Source organism: Pseudomassariella vexata, assembly GCF_002105095.1.
Source record: "Pseudomassariella vexata strain CBS 129021 chromosome Unknown BCR38scaffold_17, whole genome shotgun sequence".
NCBI lineage: Eukaryota > Fungi > Ascomycota > Sordariomycetes > Amphisphaeriales > Pseudomassariaceae > Pseudomassariella > Pseudomassariella vexata.
The window spans coordinates 593,197-615,091 of NW_024467972.1; the positions used below are offsets into that span (position 1 = coordinate 593,197).

At 48.2% G+C, this 21,895-nt stretch overlaps 5 protein-coding genes across 5 annotated transcripts; 1 reads left to right on the top strand and 4 right to left on the bottom strand.

Annotated features, from left to right (window-relative positions):
* Positions 1-903: 903 nt before the first annotated feature.
* Positions 904-2,926, top strand: BCR38DRAFT_527720 (uncharacterized protein). The gene is made up of 6 exons (XM_040865404.1): positions 904-1,507; positions 1,640-1,676; positions 1,734-2,172; positions 2,229-2,296; positions 2,347-2,375; positions 2,437-2,926. Exons 1-6 carry the CDS (start codon positions 1,361-1,363, stop codon positions 2,674-2,676), a joined length of 960 nt encoding a protein of 319 aa, XP_040711219.1. The 5' UTR covers positions 904-1,360; the 3' UTR covers positions 2,677-2,926.
* A 4,999-nt stretch (positions 2,927-7,925) lies between these two features.
* Positions 7,926-9,660, bottom strand: BCR38DRAFT_353656 (major facilitator superfamily; the record flags this gene model as incomplete). Its single annotated transcript, XM_040856805.1, has 5 exons — positions 7,926-8,422; positions 8,480-8,550; positions 8,625-8,824; positions 8,885-9,517; positions 9,601-9,660. The coding sequence occupies 5 exons, from the start codon at positions 9,658-9,660 to the stop codon at positions 7,926-7,928; spliced, it is 1,461 nt and encodes a 486-aa protein (XP_040711220.1).
* Positions 9,661-13,974: 4,314 nt separating this feature from the next.
* On the bottom strand, positions 13,975-14,925 carry BCR38DRAFT_489663 (uncharacterized protein; the record flags this gene model as incomplete). The annotated part of the gene is made up of 1 exon (XM_040864422.1): positions 13,975-14,925. One exon carries the CDS (start codon positions 14,923-14,925, stop codon positions 13,975-13,977), a length of 951 nt encoding a protein of 316 aa, XP_040711221.1.
* A 1,823-nt stretch (positions 14,926-16,748) lies between these two features.
* On the bottom strand, positions 16,749-17,294 carry BCR38DRAFT_489664 (uncharacterized protein; the record flags this gene model as incomplete). Its single annotated transcript, XM_040864423.1, has 1 exon — positions 16,749-17,294. The coding sequence occupies one exon, from the start codon at positions 17,292-17,294 to the stop codon at positions 16,749-16,751; it is 546 nt and encodes a 181-aa protein (XP_040711222.1).
* Positions 17,295-18,067: 773 nt separating this feature from the next.
* On the bottom strand, positions 18,068-19,203 carry BCR38DRAFT_489665 (glycoside hydrolase; the record flags this gene model as incomplete). Its single annotated transcript, XM_040864424.1, has 9 exons — positions 18,068-18,079; positions 18,128-18,172; positions 18,228-18,442; positions 18,507-18,548; positions 18,603-18,676; positions 18,728-18,756; positions 18,812-18,915; positions 18,975-19,010; positions 19,086-19,203. The coding sequence occupies 9 exons, from the start codon at positions 19,201-19,203 to the stop codon at positions 18,068-18,070; spliced, it is 675 nt and encodes a 224-aa protein (XP_040711223.1).
* Positions 19,204-21,895: the final 2,692 nt, after the last annotated feature.

Sequence of the window (21,895 nt, forward strand, 5' to 3'; positions counted from 1 at the left end):
AGTACCCGCGTTACATGTCATTTGTGAGCTCACGTACGCGAGGGGCGCGTCCAAGAGGGTCTGGTAGCTACTGGGCCACACAAGAAAAACACATAGATCTGGACGGCGACCGATTGGGTCGGCTATGGGTATGTTCCAAGACTGCGGCACGCCCCGGCCGTTCTTATGTACCTGCAGGTGGATGACAAACAATATTCTGTTCAATTTCCCTGCATCCCCGCCGTCAGGGTGCGGGCTAACATACCGAATCGGGTAATCCTTGTTGGGACTACCTTAGAGGTCGATGTCGATAAAGCAAAGAGCAGCCAATCCGAAAATCCGAGCCGTACTTCGTATGCACGATCATTCGTACGATACAACTGCGTTACCCCTGGAAATTTATGCTAGCGCACACCTCACGGACCGTTGACTTACTATGGTATCATGGGTAAGTTTTCAATTGTGTGTTTGTACCGTGCTCCACCTAGGCACGAGCCAACGCTTAGCTACCTGGCTTGAAGCGACCTTAATAAGCTGTCTTAATCAGATTAAAAGAAAACGTCGTAGTAGTTTGAATTTCGGCTTTCGATTTACCACCGTCGAAATGGAGGGTTCGAATTCATTAGCGATCTGCTTCTGTAAGGTGTTTAGTCCCTACTGTAGTTGCTACATACGCGATAATTAGGACGCGTTAACAGCAAGTTGGAATCAGAGGTGGAAGTACCTTTTCGTTAGTATGAATAGGCTAGGTAAGAATCGGTAAGAATCAGTATAGCGTTACCTTGGCAGTGGTCCACTGGTACTTGTCAAGGGGGTGAAAACTTTGGCCTAATACCGTAGTAAGTGGGAAGGTTGGGGTGTTTTAGAATTTGAAAGATTGTATCAAAGCTTTTCTGGGGTCTTACCAACCCTTCTTTACTCGAAGTAACGCAATAGACCTTTTAGCCAAGATGGAACACTTCTCAAAACAGGTTGATTGTTGTTTCTAGCAAGGCCTGCCCCAGAATACTCAGGGCCGTAGCAGCGCCTTCATCATCTGTCATGGTATGTCACAAACAGAATGTAGGCTACGCCAAGTAAAGATGGTATTCTTCAGGCGCTGATACACCTGCTGATCCCTGTCGTTTTCTGTTACGACTCCTCGGACATGCCTCATGCTGTCTTCCGATGTTATAAGTAGATGAAATTATCACTTGCGTATTGATCATGATGAGTACTTATATATTGGCCGGGAAGGATTTGGGCTCTCTGTTGTTTCCACCTTTCGTCGCCATATGAACTGGCATGGATATGCTATTAGTCCAAATCAGCCTTCGTCGTCGTCCTCTAGACCAGTCAATTCATCTCATCCAATAAGGCCAGACCTCAACCGAAAAGAAAAATGATCGTCGCAAGAGCTCAACCCGTGCTCATCACCAGCGTGCTCTTCACAAGTCTGGCATTTGTGACAGTCTGCATGCGCCTCTACGCCCGAGTGGTTCTTGTTCGGTATGCAGGTGCCGATGACTATCTGATGATAGCATCTGCGGTATGTGCCCCTTTTTCCTCCTCTCTTTGTCCATTGTGAAGTTGGATCCAGGAGTGAGAATCGCTTGGCTAGCATGCAAGTGCCGTTGATGTACTTGGTGGAAACGACCGCTAACCAGATTTCTTCGTGTAGTGCGCATCCATCGGCTACATGGTGGTTATTATACATCGTAGGTCCATCCAGCGAATACGTATTCTCTGACCGACTGACCAGTGGCTGCTTGCAGAGATCAAATTCGGCCTCGGTACTCACCTCGAAACCATTCCCCCAGAGAACGCCATTCGATTCTTCCAATCCCTGTGGGCCACGATTCCGGTTTACAATCTGGCGCTCGTTCTGTGCAAGCTTTCCATCGTCTTTCAATATAAGCGCGTATTTGCCATTACAAGTATCCAAAAGCTTTGCAGCATCACCATCGGCGTCCTGGCGGTCTATGGATGCTGGACGGTTCTCGGCTCTACCTTCATGTGTATCCCCGTCAAGTTCTTCTGGGGTGAGGGAGAAGGCACCTGCATGAATCGATTGGCCTTCTGGTTCTCCAATGCTGCCTTGAACATTGCGAGCGACCTATTCATATTTGGGATTCCACTTCCGCTTCTTCAAAAACTTCAGATACCCAAAACGCAGAAGATCATATTGATGGTGATTTTCGCTTTCGGTCTATTGTGAGTGTACTTAAGAACACTAAAATGTGGAGTAAAGGCTGACTAGATCACTCAAGCGTATGCATTACATCCATCGTGAGGCTGCGGTCTCTTCTGGATATTTCCGTTTCCCCTGACTCCTCTTGTAAGCTACTCACCACAGACTATTGGTTCCCTTGTTAACACTGATACAAGTTGATGGAGTCAATATTGCTATCTGGAGCGTAAGTAGTTTATCTGTCCAGACTTCAACATGCGGTAGTGTTGCTAACGGAAACGCTATAGGGCGTGGAAATCAACGTCGCCATTATCTGCTCCTCAGTACCTGCGCTCAATCCCCTCATCAAAGCAGCCTTTCCCAGGCTCCTTGGGTCCAATGGGTCGACAGTTAAACATACCGGAAGGTCTCACACTGGGTACTTGAAGCATGAGAGCGATCACCCAATGCAGAGCATGGCATCGCAGACCAAGCCGACTGGAATTAGGATTGACCAGACCTATGAGGTCCATGTTGGCCAGGCATGAGGTCAATATTGCAAGTTTGAATATATTATTTTATTCATCTTCGTGAACCATTTCGCGACAGGTGCGCCAATATAATTCAGTTCTCGCATAGCCTGGTCGTCGACGAGAATCTGCATGTCCATTGTTACTGGCGTGACCTGGTCGAGGAAATGGAGTTCGCCTGGCTCTGTGATGCGAGTGCATATGGGGTGTGAATTGTTGTATTGGGAAAGGATGGCCAGGTCAGCTATTCTGGCCTGGCAGAGCTCTTTTATAGCTCTTATCTATCTTATCTCTAGCTATAGGGCAACCCCCCATGGGGTCACGTATCACTCTGGGTCTACAATAAAACCTAAAAGGACAACAACGATGTCACCCGATACCCATCTTTGTGGGCGCCGCCGAGGAAGTCGACAGAACCAACACATGGATTTGCGAGATGACGGATTTAGACCTTCAGAACCTTCTAACCCATTGGTGAGGCAAACTGCCTTGACGACTCTATTCCCAGTTACCTACTTGAATACTTCAGTTACCCCAAAGCACTCTACTCCATACGTCAAACCCCGATATTATTGCTCGAGGACTCCGCAGCAGGACTTACTTACTATCACAAACCCTTGCAGACTCTTTAGTGGTTTACGCAGCTAGACTATTAGAGGTTTCGTTACAAAGGCCTCGTACAGTCCAACAAGGCAATCGAGAATGGGCTACAGTAATCCAGGGTATTAATTCGTCCGGCTGGGCTATCCCGCCGTATATTATTGTCGCGGGTTAAGACCACCTCTTATTCTGGTACGAGAATAGCCTATTCCCGTCCGATTGGGTAATCGCTGTAACTAAAAACGGTTGGACAACAAATGAGTGAGGCGTAGACTGGATTCAGCACTTTGATCGCTATACGAAGGATCGTACGAAGGGTGTTTATCGTCTTCTTATCCTCGACGGGCATGAGAGCCACCCCTCGACTGACTTTGAGCTATATTGCAAAGAGCATACTATTATTACACTTAGTATGCCTGCTCATTCGTTACATAAGCTCCAGCCTCTCGATGTAGGCTGTTTTAGGGCTTTTAAAAGGTCGTACGGCAAAGAAATTGAAGACCTAATACGGGCGCATATAACCCATATCTCGAAGGAGGATTTCTTTTCGGCATTCTATAGGGCGTATCGTACGACTATAACTAAGTCGAATATCCAGGCAGGTTTCAGGAGGACAGGACTTATTCCGTACGACCCGGAATATGTGATTTCACAGCTGGATATTAAACTACATACGCCTACACCTCCTGGGTGCTCGTCTGGCGCCCCCTTAATCTGGGAATCAAAGACTCCAAATAACCCAACCGAGGCGCAATCCCAGTCTAAATACGTTAAAAACAGAATCGTACAGCATCAGAATAGCTCCCCGACGACAATACTTACGGCTATTGACCAATTTTCACGTGGTGCGACGGCTGTTATGCATCGGTTAGTTTTACTTGAGGATGAGGTTACTACACTTCGGAAGGCCAATCAAGAGCCAAGCCGTCGTCGAAGGACTAAAAATCGACAGCTACAAGATGGAGGATCTCTCAGTTTACGAGACGCTCAGGACTTACAGTCTCAACGTGTCAGAGAACAGAATGCCATAGGCACCGGTGGGACGCCGGTGGGGCTCTGGTGTAGGGACGTGCGAGTCATGACACGATATGGAAGTCTTGGTTTGCGGAACAATCGGAGAAACTAGTGCTCCGCGGCTCCGACGCCGGGTTCTAGCTATCTATATGTAAGGGGGGCGGAGGCCCGGGAAGAAGATAGAGAGAGTAGAGATCAATGCATCATCGTGGGCACCCCTACCTGAGACCGCCAGTGACCACCCGGTGCTACGTAGGAGGGACGCCCATTACTCCCCATCACTCTGTACTATTGCCTTCGGCCTAGCCGTACCCTGACACAACGGGATATTGAACAGCAGCTACAGGATGATATACGTGTAAGTCGTCGTCGTACGAGACCGGCCGAACCACGCCGACGGCGCTGTAGGATCTGCGGAGAGCCCGGACATAATGCTCGTACTTGTGAGAATGATAAAGATACGTACGAGGAAGAGGATTCCGATTAGTTTGAATTATTGTTTTTTAGTTTAGTTAAGTTATTGAAGTTATTCATACGGTGCCAAGAAAAAGTGGCCAACTTGCTTGTGTGGCCAACTTGCTTGTGGGGTACGTTAGCTGTGGAACATATTTAAAAAGATGGTGTTTTGGCGGTAAAACGCGTATTTTCGCATATCATCAAGCGCGCCTGTCCCAACTTATTTTCTCCACTAGAAACGCTTGAGCCACCAAGCAGGCCTTCCGGAGACTTACTATTGACAAGCACTATATTCCCTGCAGCCATCTAGTCTAAACCTGATTTAGTCAGCGAAGACTACACATTATCCTTGCCAATATTTCAAACAGGCCCCATCTCCTGAGGCAAACATTGAATCAACCCCTCATTATCGTCTGTCCCTGCATTCGAACCGTACAACTCCCCTATCTTTGCACCCGATCCCGATCTGTCTGATTCTGCCTACCAAAGGTGGAGCGAGTCACAGCTTGAGGCAACAACTCTCAGAAACACCATGATCATCTGAGGATATCAGTAGGCGCAAGCTATCTCCTCATCCCTTTGAATACATGGATGCCACAATCAATCCGGAAAGTCAATCAAGCTCTGAAGCATGGCAGACAACTCACCCAACATATCGCCTTCGGAGGACACGGGCCAGGACCAGGCCCCATCTGACGAAGACCTGTACGTAGACTAGACTCAAAGCGTCGGAGTACGAATCCGATGTCTTGTGGGAAATGGTCGCGTCTTCTGACCGGAAGAACTATAGCAAGCGCGGAAGTTCACTTAGCGAGATGGAGCAACGCAATTACTGGCGGAAAGACACTGTTCCTTGACCCACACATAGTGCTGCGCCTGCTCGGACAGACGAACCCCATTTGGCAGTGGACTGTGGTCCAGTATACGTCGATGAGGCAGGCTAGGTAGACACGGCGACGCGACAGCAGTACTATTGTCCTGGTTGCAAATCTCAACTGTCACAGCAGCCAGAGAACCAACCCTCTGCCTCCGCGAAATTAATATATTATAGCATAATAAGAATATGTAGTAGCTCATAAAACTTTGACAGGGCCTCAGGATTATGCAACTTCCTTGGAAACTCCAACAACTGTGTCACCATGGGCCACTTTTCTGACGAGGAAATGGTGTGAGTTTTCTGAGATGCTTGCGCACCGCCAAGGTCCCTGGAATCCGCTTAAAATGCCAACACGGCACGCCGGACCCGAGATTCGCGTCTACTCGAGCAGGTAGTACCCCGTGTGGAGAATGCAAGCCCACAGCGCCCACCCGAGCCTGCCCTGCCACCGTGGCGCGAACTTATCCGAGCCGATCGTCTACTCGGCGCCTTTACGATAAAAACCATAACTTCAACCCCAGGCGGAGGTCTTCGGCGTGTGCTCGTGTAATAGTAGGCAAAAACAACTTTTGCGACTCGTCTGCAGGTGACCATTTCTTGGTAGGGTGGCAGTTCGCTAGCACAATACAGTCCCTCACAGTAATAATCAAAAGGAAATAGAAAAAAGAAAAAACAAGCGCAGGCACGTAAAACATCCGCTGTAGGCTACAACAAACACTGCAACACACAAATCCACACATCAGCTATCTCTATACCCTGTCTGCAAGAGCCAGCTCAGTACACTTTTCCCCTTTGATATCCATAGTTGCTCGACTTGACATGGATTTTCGTTGATCACTAATGCCAAACCCTACGATTATCAAAAGCTTCTACGTTTTGCATCTGCTTGCGATGACTTGACGCAAGTTTATCCTCCTTGACCCCACTGTTGAGCCACAGCTTGGTGTAATTGACGTAAAAGATGACAGGCTTTGACCTTTGACATGCAAGGCTCAGCTTGCTGTTTCCTCTTACACAGACTAGTCTGTCCGAAATTTGCCTCGTCATCCTTGAGGATGATCACGGGTCGCGGCTTGGGCATCTTGTCCAGGGTATAGCGCCTAACTGAACCGAGTGTTACTGAACTATATACGTTATTAAGTTTACAAGCTTCAATTACTACAGGGATTGGCTGAGCAATTCATCTTTGAAGTTGTTAATTCCGATGTGTTCGGTGTGCTTAAAGTAGGGCCGTACGGAGACTTATTGACAGTCACTGTAGGTAACGACCGATACCCCTGCCTTCTTAAGTTGCCTGGGCCAAACATCGAACAATGAGTTCCGAGATACGGTGTAGGGAGATGTATCAAGTGCTGACAGGACTTCTTGCCTGTGACAGACAGTTTTTCCTTTGGAACCTTCGTAACTCAGCTGGCTGGGTAAGCGGTTTCAGATTTTAGTTGGGTAGGTATGATCTTACAGGTACGTGTATGGTGTAGAATAAGGTAAGGGCAGTAGATTCAGGAACGCCATCAGGACAATTGGCAGACGGTGCTTCTCGGTTGTGAGGATGTGTGAGCCAACCATCCACATGGCACTGATTATACATTAGACTATGCCAGGACATTAACCGTGAAGTTGAAAGACGATTCGGGGTTCTAAATCAAAAGGATGTTTGTTGCCTACTTTCAAGTCCTCGCCCGGCATCGACCTTACAATGACAAAGATGAAATATACTGGGAGACTATAAGAGCAGAGAAGGATGCACTATGAGGTCGGAAATTACATCAAAGTCCACTAAATCAAGCGACGGAGTTTGAAGTTTGGAATGTTCAAGCTATTCTTGCAGTAGGTACGACTCGGATGAAAGTCTTCCATCTGCGAAGGACGCGGGTGAACATTGAAGGTTACACCTGGCGCGAGTTCCTAGACGAGAATAAACGGCGTAAGCTATGTTATACTAAGAGGAGATTTATGCTTTATAGTATGCTTAAAACACAGCCACCTAGTCGTACTGAAGTAATCACTCGAATTTTCTGGAGCAACATTTCTTACGTTACTATATAGTTCGTTCTTTCCTTCAAAAGATGTTACAAGTCACGAAAGGCTTCCACCAGAAGACCCGCAGTAGTCTTGGTAGGAAAGAAGCTCAGCTCTTGCTTCCAAGGCATTTCATACGTATAGTAGTTCGTCTCAGTAATAATATAAAAGTCGGATTTCCAAAAAGATGCCCCGTGTGGTCATTCGCATCACGAACGGAGTAACTGGATGCGACCGACCGGCATTGTAGGTGCCATTACTGAATTGTATCTAAAATCTGCTATGGTTTTGTTTGCTCTCTTCACTTCCCATCATCCGAATCCTGATTTTTAAGTCCCACCTGTGCCATGCCCCTAAAGAATCCCATCACTACGAGGGAGGTCGTTATTGCCGAGGCAACAAGCACCCACTCCGCCGCTCGCAGGCCACTGAGAACAGAATCATTGCCCTGTTTCTGCAGCCCGTCATCGCTCCCAACCACGCCGGATTGAGCAGCAGTTGCGATAGCCAGTCCGAAAGCACGGCCGAGTTGGTTTGCTGTGTTGATCAGGCCGCCTCCGAGCGACTGGTCCTTCTCCGGGAGACGCTCCACAATGAACAGGTTGATTGTCGGCGCAAAAATGTCCACACTGAAGCAGAGACACATAGCCAGAAATCCATAGGCCCAGTATGTGGTGTCAGGCGGTATGGGAACTGCAAAGAGAAGGGGGGAGATTGTTGCCAAGATGCTGGTGGCTAGCAGCAGGTAGAAGCCGGGCACGCGCGACAACAGTTGCCCAGTAAAGATGCATGCGATACCTTAGCTATCCTTAGCCTATACTCTCTGTAATGTGGTTCAGGCGGAAAAGCACTTACATCCCGATACTCCCGAGGGTATGAACATCAGCGTTGTGTCAAGGACGCTCAGTCCCTGGTACTCCTCGTAACTGGCAACTCCTGTTAGACAATTGGGTTTTCAAGATGGGATTTCAAGTCTCCGGCCCTTTGAACTTCGACTTACAAGAGCGACACGAAGACGAAATAGCTGCTAAAGGACGCAAAGAAGCATGCCACGGCCACAAATGCTGCAGTGAACTGGGTGTCTCTAAACATGGAGACTCGCACGAGTGGAGCGCGTTTTGTGTTGCGCTCGAGGTGGCGTTGCCAGAAATAAAAGGCCACCATGAGTGCTAGCGAAGCTGCGATGAGGGAAGGTATCATCTGCAGTAGTGTCAGTAACACGGTCTTGGCTAAAAGGAGTATGAGGTTAGCGCCACTTACTGGTGTCCCCCATCCAATCACATTTCCCTCTGACAAAGCATAAAGAAGCATGACCAAACTGCCGGATATAATGAGAGCTCCAAGCCAGTCAAGGTCGAGTCGGCTCTCCTCGTTATCGACAGCACAACGAGTTTCGTCCGGTATGAGCGCGAAGCTAGTGGCCGATAGCAAAGCCGCAAAGAAGGAAACGAACCAGAAGACCCATTTCCAACCCAGGAATCCTCCAACTACACCGCCCACAAGATTCCCTATGACAGAGCCCGAAGCCATACCACCGCTGTAGGCGACGAAGGCATAGTTCCTCCATTTCCCCGGTGGAAAGGTTACGCCCAGTATGCCCACAGCAGAAGGTACAGTTGCCGCAGCACCAAGACCCTGCAGCGCGCGGAGACTGTCGAACATCGCCTCGTTGGGTGAGAACGGGATGGTCAAAGTGACAAGGGCAAGGAACAGAGCACCGGCGACGAACACCATGCGGCGACCATAGATATCAGCCACACGGCCAAGGAACAACAGCGAGGACCCAAACGCGACGTTGTAAGCTGACGCAATCCACTGCTGTCGTGTGGCAGCTATATCGAACTCATGGCTTATCTGAGGCCACACGAGGACATTTGCCTGCACGGCAAAGATCTGTAAGATAGAAGAACGTCAGGGGGATTTCGGAAAAAAGTGCACAAGTGCAATGTACAATGTTACGGTGCGGGCTCGCCTACATCAAGAAAGGAAGTACAAGATAGGGTTGCGATGAGTATGACCCTTCGTGACGAGGACATAGGCTTGCGTGTTTCAGAAATGGTCGTCTGCGCCTCCTTGTCGTCGGACACAGCGGTAGCGTATGCGTGGCCACCACCGTCGTCACTCGCCGACGTAGAACCGGCCTCCGTCGCGTCCTGGCTGGAAATTCTCCGCAAGTAATCCATGATGCTTCCACAGTTCGTCGTGGTGCCAGTGCGAATCGCTCGAGTTAAATGGTGCTTGGCTAGGTTATTAAATATTACGGGCAATTAGCCCCCACAAGACAGCAGCAGGTGCGCGCGACATATAGCGTCTGCCGACTTCATCTCAAGTCTCGAATTCGCCCACCATGTTCGAGAATAATTTTCAGACGGACCGGTACTCGATGGATGCGGTGCTACGGGTCAGAGATTGTGCGTGGTCACAGCATGGCTCACGGAACTAGAGTCTAAGCCAGTGCCGCCAAGTCGCGTCCGTCGTCGTGGAACTCGTCAATGGGTTTCACTGGTGTTTTTTGCCGAAGGATGGGTAAGACGTGTTGAATGTTTCGGTTGTACGCGTGACGGGATGCAAACCGGCGGTTACACGGGAACTGATGGATGCTAGACAGGATCGAAGCAGCTGGATCTTGTGGAACCAAAGGCGCGGGACTTGGCATCAGAATGACATGGTGTCGTTGCCCCGCGAATCCATGGCATCGACCCAAAGGCCAAAATATATTTCGTCAGTCTCGCTGCCCAAGTGCGCGCTGTAAGCACAGGAGCAAACATGACAGTTTTTAAAAGGAGATTGAGGCGGGTTTGGGTGGATAGGCCCGTTGTCTACTGCCAGTTCAACTGCTAAACTCGCAGCTTTACGATTTACCTAGATGCAATAAGTGAGCACAGATTACGATGCTGCCGAGACAACCAAGCCGAGTTATTGAACAAGTTTCGCCAATTGATGCATAGCCGACCCGAGGAAAGGGATGTTTCGGCCGCAGTAGATTTTGCCTTCGCATCAAACAACAATTGAATTTCATGTGGTACTGAGATGCTAGACTATGCAATGGAATACTGCATAACCCATTGGCTTCAAATCGTTCTAGAAGCGGTCAAATCACGGATGTATTCGAGGAGTGACAAAATTGTTGAAACTGCTCCGAGTCAGGGAGTAAACCGACCTCACCTGTCAAGCTGTGCCAATCTATTTTATTACTGGGTTGCCTCGTATATTTTTTTCTATCTCAACACATGTCCACACGGAGGTCTCACTTTGCACACAAAGGAATATTGTAGAATCTGCGACAGTCGAGCCAAGAAACGCATCAGTATTGTGCTAGCTTCATCATCTTGTTCTCAACTTGGTCGCAAATCGATGTAGCGAAGTTTGTGACCGTACAGAAAGGGAATCAACATCGCACCGACGTCGCAACAGCTTCATCATGTTCTTCAGAGACTCGCGGTGCCCTCTAGTGAGTTCATGCCATGCGAATAACACGTTCATCTGTGCGGCCAGGAGGCAGCCTATCGAGATACGAGGGTTTAGATGGAATAGACCTTAAAATTAGGAAAAACGAGAATGAATGTAACAAAAACATACGACAGTAGGAATTCGCTGGCGGTCACCCACCCAACTACTAATCTAGCGGTCTACACTCTTGCATTTGGGAATACCGGTATCCAGAAGAGGATGCCTTAACATCAGAAGTGGCTGTGGATATTCCTGAGGAAACACCCCTATCAGATATCTAAAACGGGGAATAATTGAAAACGGAATAGAGCACCGTCTTGGAGCACTTATTTTGGAGCATCGTATCAGTCCTCCATATTCAAGAGGCACATTCTTGACATGCTGACGCAAGTACCTTGTGTATGTCGCAGTAGTACCAACACAAGTAATGCAGGAAATCACAACCGTTCCGTAAGGAAGGAATTGTCCACGTACATTTACATACCTGCACTCATAACATATGCTTGCCGTTGGTAAGAGTCCGGTATAGTGGCGACCAGCAGAAGTTGAAGTGTATTCAAGTTTTGAAGGTAATTCACGCACATTCATTATTGTTACAAACTGATGGTTCTTACCAGGAGCAAGGTTGATTGATTGATTAACCCCACTCTGGAGGAATAAGACCCCGGTAGGTCACGTGACCTAGGACGCAAGGAACAGGATAGCTTGGATAGCTAACATATCCAACATATCCAAGTGGAGATCAGTGTAGGAGAGATGGGTATGTAAGGGACAGGATTCCCAGGCATTTCATAGATAGACAGTCTCTACTTCAGTGATCAATCTAAGCATTAATCTAACCTATTGGTGAGGCAAACTGCCTTAACGACTCTATTCCTATAACCCTGATTCAGTTACCCCAGTTACCTAAGCACTATGCTCCATACGTCAAGACATCCTACGATATTGCAAAAGTGCTCTTCAGCAGGACGCGCTTACTAGTGCAAACTCTTACAGGACTCTTTAGTAGTTTACGCAGCTAGACTATTAGAGGTTTCGTTACAATGATGCTCCAGGAGATGTGCTTTTCTGTGGTTTCATGCCCTTGGCTCGAAACCCTGATGTCTAGATCCATCCATACACACACTTGAACTCACATGTATACGGCTGTGACTGGATATGGCCTACAGGGTTACCTAACAGGGGTTGTGGAGGTCTGTGGGGGCCCTGACACAGATCTGACACAGACCCGACAAATCAAGTAGGATCTTCTGGAAACCCAATTCTGGCATAGCTCGCAATATAACAGGCGCCGAGACACTGGCTGATTCTGGCCAATAGGATGTACCGTGCACCAGCGGTTAGTGCGGGACTATACGACGTACGTAAAATACATGACTATGTGCACCCCCGCTCGTGGTCTAGGTGGGTGCCTGGCTCAGTTTACTACGTAGGGGCAGGTCTTCTAAGAGGCCACTTCTTGGCCTGGACTGCCTGGAATGAGCTATCAGATGATTGTGGGTCCATTAGGGGTTTGGCTATTTATATATTGCGTCTCCTGTAGGAGGAAGATAGGAAGGGCAGAGATTAATGAACCATTTTCGGGCATAGCTACCTGTGACCACCAGTGACCACCAGATCTACAGCAGGAGGAGCGCCTATTATCCCCTCCACTCTGTACTATTGCCTTGCGGCTTAGCCGTTTCCTGACACGAGCCGTTGTCGGTAATAGCGACACGACAGTCTATTAGCAATGGGTTGTTTTCGTACTAAGACGCGAGGTAGTTTTTGCCTGCGACAATAATGTATGGCGGGATCGCCTAGCCCTAAGAATTAATACCCAAATTACGGTAACCTATTCCCGATTGCCTTGCTAAGTCATTTTCAGCCTTCTACGTCTTTTAGGATTTATAACTACTATCCCTATCGAGATCTAGCCTACTAGAAAGACCGTCTTATTAAAGTTGAAAATATCCTTCTACTAGACACTATACTTCGCGATTATGTTCCGGACTAGCAGAAATTACGCGTTTATCGCGTCCGGTTTTACGTGAATATCTCAGTATCTGCCCAAGCTGGTACTTGATTACATCTATAACTGGCTAGACTGATAATTCCATCGGGATTTCTTAGCTTAAAGATGTATACGACCCCTAACCAAGCCAAAGGACCCTTCTGCGGCCAGATTTATCATTATAGATGGCCATAGTAGCCACGTAACTGTAGATTATTTATTAGATTAAGTAATTTTACTACTAATAAGCCCTTAGGATGAGTAGATGGGCTTCTGCATTATTAACCATATATACTGTTGTTATTTGCCAGCCTACTACTCACGGCTTACAACCGGCTAATAATGGAGTCTTCAATGTACTCAAGAGAGAATACCGCAAAGAATTGGCCAAGTACGCGAATTAGAACCGAACCTAGTGCTTCCTTCAAAACTTCACGGGATCCGGTATCCGGCACGGGTTAGTGAAGGCAACTCTAGAATCGCAACATATGCAACATTCAAGCCTGGTTTCTCATAACTTGGGAATTCATGAACGTGACTTCGGGTGTCGTCCGTGGGCCATGCGCGCTAAACTGCGGCGTTGCCTGCCTCGCTGTGAAGCTCCGGTCATATTTCTGAGTGGCACAAATCGGTTACTATGCTCAGTGAGCCGCAATGTACCATACGGATGACCGCCTTGCATATTAGGCTAGAGCTGGGCCGCACCAGGTCGTGGCACTACTCGTTGTTCCATGCGTCGTCCACTTATTGAGGCTCCGCTGCTGTGGAAGCGTTGGTATTCGTAGGTGTTAAGTCTCTGTACATGCACCTTAGACACCTTGTAATAGATCTGGACTCGAACTTGAATAAAGTAACGAGTTCCTCCCGACACCGTATCCGATTTCTTCCTCTCCGTCAGTCATATGCCTCAAGAAATGCCTAGAACCTCGGCCTCAAACCACTGCCTGTACGGCCCCGCAGCCCACCACCCTAGTGCCCGCAACGACCTTACGAGTTTATACGTACCCAGTACGGTCTTGGTGCTCCCAATAGCGACAGGGCCATATAAATCGATATGCGACGCTGTGTCGCGCGCGAACCACAGTTTCCAGTCGTGACCAACGGCTTGGAGGAGGGGCTGAGTTATAATATCGGCCGTGTTTAATAACATCAGTTGTTGTAGTCTAATACATGTTGCACGGGCCCACGTGTATAGCTGTAGCAGTGGATCCGTCGGCGATTTGTCGACCTTAGTCTCGATGACGATAGCCTGCGGGCGTAGGCGTACCGGGACATACATAGTGGGCATTAGAGTACGTAGGCCGGGTTCCTGTGTCGCCACCACGTCGTGAATGAAGTGAGCGAAGGGCGTGTCGGGTTCCGGTTTAATGTTAATAGAGTAGTCGACGAGCTTAGATTGCATAAATACCGTATCTATTTGAACTTCACGTTGATGTTTATCTTGTTCGAGTTTCACAAAAATAGGGCAGGGACTAGCCCTCGTGATATTAAACTCGCCGACCTCGGGAATACCCGACAGCGCCAGTTCCAATAGCGGAGTATGGACCTTATAGTTCCACGACGGCTCCGAGTGCTCGTCGGCAAAGCACGTATTAGCATCTATCGAAATAGATACGACGCGTGTAACTTGGTTATGTAAAACGGTAACGTCGGTATTACAGCTAGTATCGACCTGGAAGGCGTGGATCGTGGTGTTGGGTAATTGGCGGAAACGTTCGACGACGGCCTTGGGAATCAAGCCCACCATGTGTGAAATCAAGCTCAGTTCCTGGTACAAGTCATGTACATCGGCGGGCACATGTTGCTTATCAATGCTGATCTGTCGAGACGGCTTGGAGAGGACCCAGAGGTCGGCCATGGATGTCGTCTTAACAGGACTCTTGTATCTGCTCGATTTTGCGCTGCTAGCTCTGCTGGCTTTGCTCGTCTCGGAGACGGTACTCGCGCTAATGGATGGGGTGGCTCGTGGGTAGAGTCGAGGTTGGCTTGCATTCCGAAAGGGCGATTTCTATAGCTCTTTGGGCACCCGCATCACTCGCAGGATCAGTCTCTAGCACTGCTTCTTCTTCTTCTTCTGGTTCTTCCTTATCCTTCTCTCCGGCCAACCGTTTCCTTGGAGAGATCGGTGACTGTAGCGTCTGGCTTCCTCTGTTCCCGTTCTCAGTGTGCTGAAGCCAGACTTGGATAACTGAGCTGTCCATCAGAGTGCCAAGAATGCAATATGAAGGTTCTAGTTGATGGACATTGAGAGTTCACATTTACGCCAGGTTTACGCGTGATTAATACACACACTGGCGCGGTGACAGATAAGGTTGAGGCCATTACCTTGTTGTCTTATCTTATCCCATCTGCAGCGGAGAATCTTTCGCGTTGATGCAAATACGTCTAACAACGCCTCTATCCAGGTCGGAGCTGGCCTTATTCATCCACATTGACAAGCTTCAACCCCGCATCTCTCCATGTTGCTCTTTATATCAATATCCATTACTGGATGCACTCTACCACTGTAATACTCTTTTGTATTATACGTGTGTCTATGGGAGAGCGGACGGGATCCCGTCTCTGCAGCCTATGGTCGTATGTGTCAGAAAATAGTGTTGGAGCTTATGTAGCACTACAGCCTCCCGTGAGCTCGGATAGAAACACCTAGAACAAGGGCGTAGACATCCAAGCACGGCTAAAATCAATTATACCACAAAACGTAACGTTAGGACTAAGGATAAGGACTCTAGCGAGACTAAACATAGCTACGGATATTTATAATATCTAGTATACGACCGAGGAAAAAGAAACATAGCAAAAACATACAACACCAGGGATTCGCTGGTGGTCACCCACCCAACTACTAATCTAGCGGTTTGCAGTTTATCTACGGGAGAGCGGACGGGATCCCGAGTTCTCTGCAGCCTATGGTCGTATGTGCTAACTTTTTGTGTTAGTCAAAGTTAAGTGGGACTAGACCCTACCTTACTTACACTTGGATAGAATCACCTAGAACAAAGGCGATAGATATCTAAGCACGGCTAAAATCAATTATACTAAAAATGTTGGAATTAGGGATAAGGCCTCTAGCGAGACCGAACATAGCTACGGATATTCATAATATCTAGCATACGGCCGAGGGCAAAAGTATAGCAAAAACATACAACACCAGGGATTCGCTGGTGGTCACCCACCCAACTACTAATCTAGCGGTTTGCAGTTTATCTATGGGAGAGCGGACGGGATCCCGAGTTATCTGCAGCCTATGGTCGTATGTATCATAATGCGCCCGTGAATGTGCTTATGTAGGCCGAGTATTGCGTTCTTCAGATCGTCGTGGGGCTCTAAAACGGAGAATTATCAAGAACGGCATAGAGCAACGTACAAATCCTCCATATTCAAGAGTTATATTCCCTGCTTTTACGCTATGGTACCGCTAATATAAATAGTCCAGGGAATCGGTGTAGCATTTCTACGAAGAGCTTACATCAGGCTTCAAAGTGCCCGTCAATATAAATTCTGATCGGGATCTATTGAGACGTGGTTCTCGCCAAGGAAAATCATACCCACACTACAAGCAAGTATCTGTCTAAGGATGATATCGACCTCCAAGATATTCTCAAGCATAGACTTTTCTGGCGAGCTTCAGGTCGTCCACTTGAACCACATCTCGCTCTATTCAAACACTCCTGCGTACTCTCAAAGGACAGCAGCAGCAACACCAACCGCACCAGCAACAAAGTAAGCGCCCGCCACCATCCCCGTCTCCCTCGGCCCCGCATTCTTCGATCCCGTAGCGGCAGCACCACCAGTGGCCGTAGCTCCACTTTCTGCCTTCTCACCTCCATAGCCACCCACATGACAAATTGTCGCAAACGCCCCAATCGACGACATATCGTTCGCCGCCAGGGGGCACCTCGTAGCAAAAGCGTCAAGCATGGTCAGATTGGCCGAGTACCATACGGCCATGGAAGAATGGTAGCTATTGATCTCGTCGGAGAGGGAAGCTGGGAGATCGGCGCTCCTGGTGCAAAGATCGGCGGTGAATTTCTTGGTGCGGCTGTAGGTCGATAGAGCGTCGCGGAGAGGGCCCGTGGGAGTCGGGAAGTAGGTGGTTAGTTCCCATTGCGCGGTCATGCAGTCGGAGGGCTCGTCTGTCACGGTGATGACGCCGCCCACGGTGCTGCCGTCGAAATATTGGGCGCTTACGGCCGAGAGAAGGTAGAGGAGGGTTGGCAAACGCATCTTGATGTATAGGATCACGGCTGTGATGGTGGAGCAGTTTATCAGATAGTAGAATAGTGGGATAGATGGAAATTGATACTTGAAGCTTGCTTGAGTGTGCATTTGACGGTCGTAAGGAAAAGAGAAACGAGGGCCTTTTACATAGATGTTGCGCAAAGTATGTTCTGTCTAGAACTGAGGCCTTGTGTTCAGCCTCAATACACCTTGCTCATTATAGTAAATGCTCGATGCCACAGAACTTTGACCCTCTCCTCTCGTGGGGCTGAACGCAGCCCGAAGTCGGTTTCTACTGAAATAGGAAAAAGGGCTTGACGTTCATTGAATATCAAGACTGAGTAGCGTGTACGCTAGCCAAAATTTCCTCACTATGCCTTTCATTGGATGATATGAATGCCTATGCGTTAGCGCGTTATTCAGCCTTCGGAGACTATTGCTGCTAGTCCCTTCCCAGGTGAACGCAAAATCAAAACGATGGCTTGGATGAAACTACAAAGTTTCTTTAGTGACTGGAGATGGACAGATGACATGGCTCTTGTCTCACATTATTTAGCGATGGAGATGTGCGAGTTCTACTTTGGTTAGAACATGTGCTTTCTTTTTAATGTACGTAGTACTACACGTAAAGAATCAAACGTGCTACTCCAGAATCCTCGTACTGTTGCCAAACTCAACAGGCCAATCATCATTCGAAGCTCATGCACACAGAAGAAGACATTTGTTTAACTTTTTGCAAGGATTCCTGGCGACCACTGCCATTTGGTGAGCCAGGGGAATTAGCAAGTTATCTGCCCAATGTCAGCAATGCAGATATTACATGGTTATTTTGAACTCACCGGTGCAGGTCCAGGAACGGTGTAGTTGTTGAAGTTGGTGTAGATCTGTATCTTATGTCAGCATATCCACAAGCGCAGAGCCGAACTGCTGGTTGCTCACGTTCACAGTGTATCCTGGATCGGTTTCCTTGAACACTCCTGGGATGGACACTGTCGCAGGATTTGCGCTTCCACCACCAGTGACAGCGACCTGCGCACAGGAGATGTAGAATTGAGGAATTCCGGCGGGCCAAGGGTTGTGGATCGCCAATTGTTGGATTCTTAGGAGGTACTGTCCATCGGCGACGCATTTGGGGATGGTAGAGGTGTAGTTCTCTTTGTGGTTGGGTGTTACTTTATAGTATCTATCAAAAGCAGGGGCACATCGAAGGAAACTTACGGTATAGCTCCCAGGTGGCAACTCCGTTGGAGAAGGTGGGGCCTTGCGATTGTTAATATTGATGTTGCACACAAATCCCTAATGCAAAAGGCTCACCAATATCTGTGATTTTGAACCAGCCTCCACTACCATCGTAGTCTGATACGTCGCTCGGGGCTTTGGACATGTAACTGCGTATCGTAAGCGTGTGCTCTCAGTGCTGGGGTAGATGGAGGATCTACATCGAGACTGGACCTTGGTGGTAGACAGCCTAAGCGGTATGTCAGCTGGTGCTACTTGAATGCTGCCTGGTAATATGCACACACAATGTCAAGTGTGAAAGTAAATGCCCCACCGGCAGTGATCGATACTGTGTCAGTGCCGTTTCCGGAAGCCCCAACGTTGCAGCGAAGATCAGTTGAGTTTAAATCTGCCATTCCGTCGGTATGAGTGATGCAGTGGACGCGGTGTGAACACATGAGGACTTACCGGTGATAGGGGAATTGTAGTTGCTGTTCTTTCTGACTGGAAAAGAGTTGGTAGGTCAGTTACAACTCAACTTGGGTATTTATCTATCGAGAGATTGCTGATTTCGCATACTATACTCGTACACATCGTACTGCGTGGTCCTGACAGTGAGCTGTTGGAAGATGTAGTGCGCTGAGACGCTATGCACTGCCAGCGCAGCGGCGCTGAGGGTCGAAACGAAGCTCCTCATTCTGATAATCAACAGGGTCAAGATTTTGGAAACAAGAGTACTAGATGAGAAGGAAAACTCGATGAGTTCCTAAGAAGATTTCCGGCATTATTTACACGTCTCATCCACCGAACGTGCATGTAACTCGTACGCTCCCGTATTCTAGCACAAGTCGTCAGCCTCCGTATCCACACATTTCTTCCACCACTGACATGATTCCCAGAACCTGTTTGCCTGTCGGCGAAGCTGTCGACCTCATTTAACCATAACGAATGGTAATCGTTGGGGCCAACCAAACCTGGTTTGTCCATTGAAAAGTGGGGAAAAGGGTCACACTAACCGTCCGAAAGGAGCAATTCTGGAGGACAATACCGAGAGGCGATTCGGTAACCCAGCCGAACGCTAAGAATAGTGTATAACTAGGATGCGAACCTGGGCTTCTAACATGCAACATGCCTCGCAGCGTTCTGGAGTTGCTAGGCTACACTGCTTGGCTGGCACTACTCGGCCGACCCACGTAAGAGGTATGCCAGGCCATGCCAATCAATCATACGGAAACCACCCGATGGAACAGGTGGGCAAAATTACTGGGAGCCTCGATAGCCGGCCTTAGCATCGCAATGGTAAACACGAATTATGCGAGGGCACACCATTGTGTCGGTTGGCCTCAACAATCCGTTCCACCATGTCATCCACCTCCTAATAAACATGATACTAGGCAGACGTCAGCTTGGCCTTTACATGTGTCTTTCACAAAACTGATGGTTAAATTTGAGAAGACCATCGCAGCTCTCGGCCGGGTCCCTTCGAGTTTTCGCAATTCGTCTGCTAAAGCTTCTGTCAACCACAAGGTTCTCTACTTCTCTACTTGAGACTTTATGAAAATTAACTAATACTGAGTTTTAGAACAAGGACGAGGAATATTCCATTGTTTTTAGCCATCTCGCCTACGAGTCTATATTTGTATCCATAGAGATGACTTGTCCAGGCGATGCTAGAACTGTGCAATAATATCGAATTAGGTTGGATAACTAGGTCGGCAATTCCTGCCTGAAATGACCTGACTTACAGAGACGTCTGGTCAGTTTGATGCCACATGCCTATAGGTCAGAAGTTATATATACTTCAATGTAGTCTTTCACTTTATCTATAGATTTTCATGTACATCTGCTCTACGGAAACAACCCAGGTCGTTTGTTCAAGGCGGAATGAGCTATATCATGTCTATTCTGGACATCCCATGCGTGTGGGCTGATCACACAATGCTGCGAAAAGCTTCTCGTTTTCAAGATATTGCTCTGGTATCCTCAATCATATTTACTGAATGTTTGGCAAGATGCTCGATGACTGCGTAGGTAGTCACCATCATGGAAGGTAACAGCGCCGCGGCGGCGAAGTGGTTGCCGCATTGAAGGCTACGCCTTGCTTTGGATGAGCTAGACATCGCGACTTCTAGCGTCTTGACTTTGCCATTATTCAAGATTCTCACTGTTAGGTTTTAGGTGAGACATTGTACAGTGACATATTTTCGAGGTGGAACACTAAACGACCATGTAGATAAGTTATCAAGAGAAAAACTCTGGACATGTTTTTCACCCTATTATTGAGCTTGGACGAAGTAGGATGAATCCGTGTCCATAGCAACGACGACCGAGGAATCTAGTTTGGGGTAAAGGTAGTTTTGCCACTAAGTTCATTGATTCATTGTCATATAGGCTGTGTTTGGTAGAGCAGGAGTCCTCCACAGTGTTTTAAGTATATGCAAAGTCCCTATTCCTATATCCTTGAATGCTCGATACTATGTCGGTGCATAACTCACTCGACTGCTCCGTCTTTCATAAGAATATCGAGCTGAATAGAGGGGGCTGGCATGACATGCATATTCGGTTGACCCTATCACAAAAATTTCTATAATTCTGGCTGGCAACAGCATGAATAGGGGAGTGGCCAAACACATTTCCTCGCAACAGTATGAAAACGGTGTGAGCCTCACAGCATGCCAAGATTTAATGGGCTTCTTCTGGGTTCATGATGGCAGCACAGGTGTCGTATATGCTGCTGCAGGCATGGCAGTCAACGCGGCTGCAGACTGTCGACAAGTGAAGATTGCACTCAGCTGCACACAGCTGCACGTAGTGAGCAGGTGTTGAGTTCCAAGGTCTAAATTGACTTTAATAGAAGATTGCCCGCCAAAGTCTAGTGAAACCACATCGAGTCAAGTGCGGGCCGTAGCTACCCCGCTACGGATTCGCATAGGGTGGGACAGTCTGTCAGTGCGCATCTCCAACTTTAAGAGCCCGCTGTGTTCTCGAAACTTCCAAACTCCCGCCGCACAAATGGTCCATGAACTTGTCGGCTGTGACGGGATGGCAAGACTGCATCGCACTTCGTTCGACCTCGCATGTTTCTTTGTCGCTTTCGGAGCTGACTGGCACCTGACTGCATGATATGTCGTAGTCAGCCAACTGCTGTCCTCCGTCTTTCTTTGTGATTCTACGTCTGATGAAATGCACTTGCTGGCTTTCTTGCATTTGCAGTTCTGCCCCACGCGATAAGACGCTCTGGCCGTGACGCACCCCAATGCGACCACCTCCATCTCAACACGTTTTACATTTCACAACCTCTCTACTCGACCATATTGAGTCTATCTCCTTGCGCTTCCGGGTACCCCTTGAACATCAATCAACCAGATACCCCGGCAAATTCTCCAGCC